The sequence below is a fragment of the Rhinolophus hipposideros genome (genome assembly GCF_964194185.1).
Source record: "Rhinolophus hipposideros genome assembly, chromosome: 21".
Classification (NCBI taxonomy): domain Eukaryota; kingdom Metazoa; phylum Chordata; class Mammalia; order Chiroptera; family Rhinolophidae; genus Rhinolophus; species Rhinolophus hipposideros.
In genome coordinates this window covers 46,531,380-46,539,507 of record NC_138067.1, presented here as the reverse complement: position 1 = coordinate 46,539,507, position 8,128 = coordinate 46,531,380, and the positions used below count along the sequence as shown (strand labels likewise).

The following is an 8,128-nucleotide window of genomic DNA, read 5'->3' as shown; positions in this document are numbered from 1 at the left end:
GCCCCAGCTCCAAATTCTAAATCCATTTCACTCTGCAAACAACAAAACTACCAGGTTTCAGGATCCTTGGTGGAGAAATGTGTGGCGTGTGAGCTTTCTTATAACCAAACCCCACAGTCACTGATCAAAGAAGTGAGGAAATAATGATGCTTATTAAATAATCATAGTTTCCTCTGTTTTACAGAGGAAAGGAGGACAAAGAGTGGTATGTAACTTTTGCAAAATCAGACGGCTGATAACATGGCAGAGCTGGATTTGAACCTGGGTGATATGGCTTCAAAATTCCACACTCTTATCTACTCAACTCATACCAGATAAGCAGTTACTATGTCCCAGGCACTATACTGGGAGATTTTGCTTGCTTCTCTCTTCAAACAATCCTTCCAGTAACTTTGAAATGTATTAAAACTCTCCATGAATTTGACTATTCTAGGTAATTTTTTTTTTTAATTGGGGAATACTGGGGAACAGTATGTTTCTCCAGGGCCCATCAGCTCCAAGCCGTCATTCAATCTAGTTGTGGAAAGCGCAGCTCAGCTCCAAGTCCAGTCGCCATTTTCAATCTTTACAGGGGGCTCAGCCCACCATCCCATGCGGGAATTGAACCAGCAACCTTGTTGCAACCTTGTTGAGAGCTCCACTCTAACCAACCCAGCCATCCAGCAGCCCTCTAAGTAATATTTTTTTAAGATTTTTTTTTTTTTTATTGGGGAAGGGGAACAGGACTTTATTGGGGAACAGTGTGTACTTCCAGGACTTCCTTCCAAGTCAAGTTGTTGTCCTTTCAATCTTAGTTGTGGAGGGCGCAGCTCAACTCCAGGTCCAGTTGCCGTTGCTAGTTGCAGGGGGCACAGCCCACCATCCCTTGCAGGAGTCGAACCTGCAACCTTGTGGTTGAGAGGACGCCCTCCAACCAACTGAGCCATGCAGGAGCTCAGAGGCAGCTCAGCTCAAGGTGCCGTGTTCAATCTTAGTTGCAGGGGGCGCTGCCCACCATCCCTTGCGGGAGTCGAGGAATTGAACTGGCAACCTTGTGGTTGAGAGCCCACTGGCCCATGTGGAAATCGAACCGGCAGCTTTCGGAGTTAGTAGCATGGAGCTCTAACCACCTGAGCCACTGGGCCGGCCCTCTCTAGGTAATTCTTGATGGCTTTCTGTCTTGTTTTCTCTGCAGATCTTCGCCTCCTCAACTCCATCTAGGATGCTGTGTCAGCGTGTTTGCCAATTTGGTCAGAAGCTGGTCCGCAGGCGGCCCCTGGAGACCAGGGGAGAGTCTGAGAGCTGCTTGGTCCGTTGTCTGAGCACCATGGATCTGGTGGCCTTGGGTGTGGGCAGCACCCTGGGAGCAGGAGTGTACATCCTGGCTGGTGCAGTGGCCAAGGACAAAGCTGGACCGGCGATTGTCATCTGCTTCTTGGTGGCTGCCCTGATTTCTGTGTTGTCTGGGCTCTGCTATGCGGAGTTTGGGGCCCGAGTACCATGCTCCGGTTCTTCGTATCTATACAGCTACGTCACAGTGGGACAACTGTGTGCCTTCATCACTGGATGGACCCTCATACTCTCCTATGTCATTGGTGAGATGACAGGGCCAATGCGGGGGAAACAAAAGACTTAAGATCGGGAACATAGGAGGAAGGATTGGGGTCTTCACCCTCATTCATGAACACTTTATCCACCTTGTGAGGGAAGTGCGTAACAGTGTCAGGAAACCCCCCAAAACTTCATTCTACTCAACTCTATCCTGCTTTCCTTAAATTACTGAACTAAGAACCAGGAAGTTCTTAGTTCAGAATGGGAACTGTAGGAAGTCGGGAAGAATTCCTGTGGGTGAGAGACATTCTCCAAGGCTCACCATTGTGAGGTCTTTGCTCAGCTGTCGCCTTCGTGAGATTTTCCCTGACCACCAGATTTAAAATGTCAACGCTCGTCTCCCAACACTCCAGGTCCCACTTCCCTGTTGACTTGCACCACATTGGTCTCCTATACATTAAAAAGTTTACCTGTTCTGTAAAACATCTGTGTCTGCTCTCCCCACCCCGTGAAAAGAAAAGAAATTCTTTGAGATTAGGTATTTTGTCTTGTTTTTTTCCGCCCCCAAAAATATATCCCATGGTACTTTAGTGGGGGTGCAGACTGCAAATGAATGTTACTTCTTCTGTCTTGCAGGGAGTGCCAGTGTGGCCAGGGCCTGGAGCTCCACCATTGACAGCGTGACTGGGAACCACATCTCAAGGGTCCTGCAGGGCAGTTTTTCTCTGCATGTGCCTAACCTGGCCCAGTACCCAGACTTTTTCTCTCTGGGCCTGGTGCTGCTGCTCACTGGTGAGGCAGGGATCAAAGACAGAATGGGGATAGTGGGGTTTGGAGGGGGAGCTGGGATTGAAAGGCTTGGAGGTGGCAAAATGGTGGGGGGAATTAGAGACTGGAAAGGGGATCTGTAGTGGGAAGGAAGGGAGGCAAGATGTAGACCATTGTAACCCTTGGAACTACTGACATTTTGAATTGGATCAGTTTTTAGTGTGTGTGTGTGGGGGGCTGTGCATTATAGGATTTCATTAACAAAACTTTTTTTTTATGAGTCTATTTGAGCCAAACTGACAAGCTGGGAAGCAAGATCTTGGAGGAGGAGGAGGAGGAGGAGGAGGAGGAGGAGGAGGAGGAGGAGGAAGAGGAGGAGGAGGAGGAGGAGGAGGAGATAGGGGGCCAGCTGGTGGCTCAGGTGGTTGGAGTACCATGAACCTAATGCCCAGGTCGCTAGTTCAATTCCCACATGGGCCAGTGAACTGCACCCTCTGCAGCTAAGATTGTGAACAACAGTTCTCCCTGGAGCTGGGCAGCTATGAGCAGCTGGAGGTTGGCGTAAGCTGCTGTGAACTGCTGCGGGCTGCTGTGTGCTGCCAGGGCTGCCTGCCGTGTTGTGTGCTGCCATGAGCGGCCAGTGGCTAACGTGAGCGGCTGGCAGCAGCCAAGAGCTGCCGTGACTGACAACTGGCAATCGACTGCCTCAGCCAGGGGGAGTGCAAGGCTCATAACACCAGCATGGGCCAGGGAGCTGTGTCCTACACAACTGGACTGAGAAACAATGGCTTGAACTGGAGTGGGGGGCAGGGCGGAAGAAAGGGGAAAAATGCAAAAAAAAAAAAAAAAGAAAGATAGAATATTGCCTATGGCACCTATCCCCTCAAATGGGACAATCAGAATATCTCCAGACATTGCCAAATGTCCCTTGGGGAACAAAGTCATCTCCAGCTGAGAACTATTGACTTTGACAAGTTTCTTCCTCCGTACTGAGACCAGAGTTTTTAAAAATGATGTCATTTATTTTTTTTATTGAGGTAAAATTCATGTAATGTAAAATTAACCATTTTATTTTATTATTTTCCCAAGCTTTATTGAGATATAATTGCTATATCACATCATGTCAGTTTAATGTGTCCAACGCGGTGATTTGATACATGTATACACTGTGAGATGATGACCTCAATAAGAAATTAACCATTTCAAAGTGTATGATTCAGTGGCACTTAGTACAGTCACAATGTTGAGTAACTATCACCTCTATCTAGTTCCAAAACATTTTCATCATCCCAGAAGGAAATCCTGTACCCATTAAGTAGTCACTGCCCATCCCCCTCCTCCAGCCACTGGAAACTACTAGTCTGCTTTTCTATGAATTCATTTATTCTGGATTTTTCCTATTTCACTTTCCCACAGGTTTACTGGTTCTGGGAGCTAGTGAGTCAGCCCTGGTCACCAAGATATTCACAGGCATGAACCTTTTGGTCCTTAGCTTCGTCTTCCTTTCTGGCGTCATTAAGGGTGATGTGCACCACTGGCAGCTCACGCAGCAGGATTACGAATTGGCCAAATCTGGATCCAATGACACCTATAGGTCAGGAGGGCACTCCTGGACATAGTAGAGTGTGTGTGTGGGGGTGGGGTGCATAGCTGGGAATCTGGTGGGGAACAGAGATCTGGGCTGATGGGTCCAGGTGACGAGGGGAGTGGAGCCCAGGACTGTGGTCTGACTGAGCTGTCCAGTACAGAGGGCTGAACACATCTCACCCAAGTTCTTGCTCATTCTTCTCTCTATAGCTTGGGCCCTCTGGGCTCTGGAGGGTTTGCACCTTTTGGCTTTGATGGGGTTCTCCGCGGAGCAGCTACGTGTTTCTACGCATTTGTTGGTTTTGACTGCATTGCTACTGCAGGTAACACGGTCATTCTGTCCCATTTGGGGTCTGGGCACAGTATGGGCTGCATTTGGACACAGGGTTGGTAGAAGGTTAGCCTGCGTTTGGAGGTTCATGAAGCAAGAAAATTTTGTGCCTTCATGTCAGTGTGTTTTCCTGACCCAATATTTCCACCTGTCCTGCAGGGGAAGAAGCCCGCAATCCTCAGCATTCCATCCCCCTCGGCATTGTCATCTCGGTCTTCATCTGCTTTTTGGCCTATTTTGGTGTCTCAGCGGCACTCACCCTCATGGTGCCCTACTACCAGATTCATTCTGACAGCCCCTTGCCACAGGCTTTTCTTTACGTTGGATGGGGCCCTGCCAGATATGTCGTGGCTGCTGGCACCCTCTGTGCTCTTTCATCCAGGTCAGTGTCAAAAACTTTCTCCTCACTTACTTTAGATTCTCAGATGTTCTTGCCTTGGATTGAGAGATGAGAAGGAGAGACACCTTGCCTCATGTAGGCTAGGAAGCAGAAGCCCTGGTCTGTCCTGCTCTCCATGTCCTCACACACGTTCCCATTTTCTCCTCCAGCCTCCTGGGTGCCATGTTCCCCATGCCTCGGGTGATCTACGCTATGGCAGAGGACGGGCTCCTTTTCCGGGGACTTGCCCGGGTCCATGTCCGCACACGCACCCCCATCATAGCCACTATAGTTTCTGGGACTCTTGCAGGTGAATAAATAAAAGCCACTCCTTTTTTGATCAATTTCCTCAACTTGGATATTCCCAGTGGTTTTTCATACCTCTCCCCCGACCTTGTTTGTGTCCTATTCTAGCATTCATGGCACTCCTCTTCGAGCTCAGTGATCTTGTGGACCTCATGTCAATTGGGACACTGCTTGCTTACTCCCTGGTGGCCTTTTCTGTACTTGTCCTCAGGTGAGGCTCCATTACCTCCTGACTGGGGATCTTGACATCATGGGGGTTGATGGAGGGCTGATCCTTTTCTGCCTTCATGCCTTCTGCCTTCATTCTTCCTAAGTGCCTTGCTACACTTAAGGCAGGGAAGGAAGAGGTGGTTAGGCTGCCTGATGCTGGATGGATAGGGGCTGGTGTGAATACTTCCTTAATACCTCTAACTCAGGTACCAGCCAGACCAGGATATACACAAGAACGAGAAAACAGAGGTGGAAATAACTGAGGTAAAGCCTGAACCTGAAGCAAGTTCTTTGGCATCTGTACCTGAAGCAGGAACGTCAAAGACTCTAAAGAGTCTGTGTAACCCGATCAACACCATCCCCACTCGGAAATCTGGCCAGACCGTCTATGGATGTGCCTTACTGCTTGGTGAGCAGTGGGGTTTCTCTTTGGTGGTGTCCTGAAATTAACAGGATGTGTGTCTTTGGCAGCTGAGGAGGAGTCTTGGAGATATGATGGCTCTTCTTGACATGGACAGTTGAGGGTGGGATGTGAGCCAAGGTCTTGACATATTTGGCTTCTGGAGCTGGACCTGTTCTCCAACTTGACCCTTGCAGCTCTCCTGCTGACAATCCTGTGCCTGATACTGGCCCAATGGCCCAGCCATCTGTTCTCTGGAGACCCACTATGTACAACATCAGCTGGACTGCTGCTTCTGCTTATTTTGGGGATCACTTTCATCATTTGGAGACAGCCCCAGAACCCAACTCCTCTTAACTTCAAGGCAGGTGACTTTATATCTCCAAACTATCTACCTGGAACAAATGAACTCACTTGAGGTCTAGACATTCTTTGCTGGACCAGGGAAGAACAAGGGGAGTTGCTAAAACCATGATCCACACTCAGTCCTTTACTAGTTCCATTTGGGGACATCCAGTGGGACATCCAATATAGGCAGGCATTGAATGCTTGGCCCAGATGGTACTGGTCTTCCTTCCGGCCTGGGGGGTAGGGGACCTCCGGCTTTGCGGTGAGTGCCGGGATTTTCCGATTCTGCCCACAGGTCCCTGCTTTGCCTGTCCTTCCGCTGATGAGCATCTTTGTGAATATTTATTTAATGATGCAGATGACTCCCAGGACCTGGGCCCAATTTGGCATCTGGATGGTGATTGGTAAGTGGCTTTCTGGGGACAAGGGGCCTCTTGGGTGGCTGACCCCAGCCCTCTTCCTAATACCTTGGCCCCAAATTGTCTCAAATGCCATAATAGGAGGCCTACCGGGCATTTACAAGTGGGGAGAATGCCCAATTTTCCTTCTTATTGTCTCATTTCTGTACTAGGATTTGCCATATACTTTGGATATGGGATCTGGCACAGCGTGGAGAAGACCAATGATCAACAGCCGCTGTCCTCAAGCTCCCAGGCTGCAGACAAAAATGTCCCTAGTGCTGAATTTCCATATAGGAAGTAGATGCTGTGTGGAACCTCCATCTGCTGGAGGTATGGAGGTTTCTTCTGGCTCAGTGGAGATTTTGAGCCTCATGGAGTGTGAAGGTGGGATGCATTTAGGACCTTGGATTTATGTCCACTGGACAAAATGCCTTTAATGTTGTAAACTTGTAAAAGCATAATATACACACAGAAAAGTGCATTTTCACAAAGAAAATACAAAGTAACCAGCAACCAAAAGAGGAAATAAAATATTACTTGCAGATAAGAAGTGCCCTCTTGTGCCTATTTCGGGGTGGGGGGGGAATGCCACATGGGGAAAAAAGACATATATTGTGTCAAGAGTTGCACTCTAAATATTAGGACAGAAATAGGTTGGAAGTAAAAGAAAGGGAATCTGTCTAGATCATGCAAACAGTAACATAAGGAAGCTGGTGCAGCTATATTAATATCAGACAAAATAGGCTTTAAGAAAAAGAATAAAGAAGTGGATCATTTTATGCTGATAGAAATGATCATTTTTATTCGCCCCCCCCCAGCTTTATTGACATATAATTGACAGATAACATTGTGTAAATGATCATTTTTCTTTACTTTTCTGTCACGGACTTTTTAGAGTTACACAACAGAGTGGATGAAGAAAAGTTCTCCACTGAAAAATGGCAGCATTGCCAGAGGCAGGGGGTAGGGCATAGGAAGTAATGGTTTGGTTGATATAATGGTTACTATTGGGTGGAACTAAAAGGAAATTAAACTGGAAAGACAAGAGAGAGAGTTGTTACTGCAGGACAGAATGCTTGAAATTGAGATTAGTGGATGTTGAAGGCATTGGTAAGAAGGTATAGGGTTGACTGTGGGAATGAGCAACTGCAGTAGAGTGAAGAATATGACTGTTGGGGGGATGAAGGTCAAGAAACTGAGCAGCAAAGTTATTAGATGAATTAAGAAAAACAGATGGCAGGGGATTAACAAAATTAGAAGTCCTGATGAAATTACAAGGTTAGGAAACAATCGAGACTGAAACTTTAGGTGGACGTTTGGTGGAAATGGTTGACACCACCTGATTTATCATTATTACCACACTGATGTGGGACAGACATCATGGGCATCCCATTGGGCCAACAGGCAATATAGACCATTACCCATAAAATAGCCTTGAAAAATTGGATCAGAATGTAATCAAGCCTCTAGTCAACTATCAGCTCATAGAAGACATAAGGGATGGAGTCACTTATCTGAAAACACAATCAGTGAAACCTAGAATGTGGGCAATTCTCCAGGAGAAAAGAATGGTGCACTTTCTGTAAAAATTAAATATGACCCAAACCAGAGTTAATAGTTGCAGATTAAATATTTACTAAGCATAAGAGTCAGACACTGACATTTGGAGGAACAATCTATCTTGTTTTTCGTCAGAGAGAATACATGTTCTATCATCCAATTTTGCTGGGTATGATAATGATATTGTGGTTATGTTTTTAAAAAGTATGTAAAATTTCGAATGTGCTTTACAATACCCCAGCCAAGGGGAAAAAACAAACCAACCCTATTTGGTTGTGATTTAGAACCAACCAACTGTATACACACAA

At 47.0% G+C, this 8,128-nt stretch overlaps 1 protein-coding gene across 1 annotated transcript; it reads left to right on the top strand.

Annotated features, from left to right (window-relative positions):
* Positions 1–1,186: 1,186 nt before the first annotated feature.
* Positions 1,187–6,561, top strand: LOC308489933 (cationic amino acid transporter 3-like; the record flags this gene model as incomplete). The annotated part of the gene is made up of 11 exons (XM_081031548.1): positions 1,187–1,574; positions 2,167–2,322; positions 3,715–3,892; positions 4,096–4,208; positions 4,376–4,598; positions 4,766–4,905; positions 5,010–5,112; positions 5,318–5,520; positions 5,709–5,875; positions 6,155–6,263; positions 6,431–6,561. Exons 1-11 carry the CDS (start codon positions 1,202–1,204, stop codon positions 6,559–6,561), a joined length of 1,896 nt encoding a protein of 631 aa, XP_080887674.1. The 5' UTR covers positions 1,187–1,201.
* Positions 6,562–8,128: the final 1,567 nt, after the last annotated feature.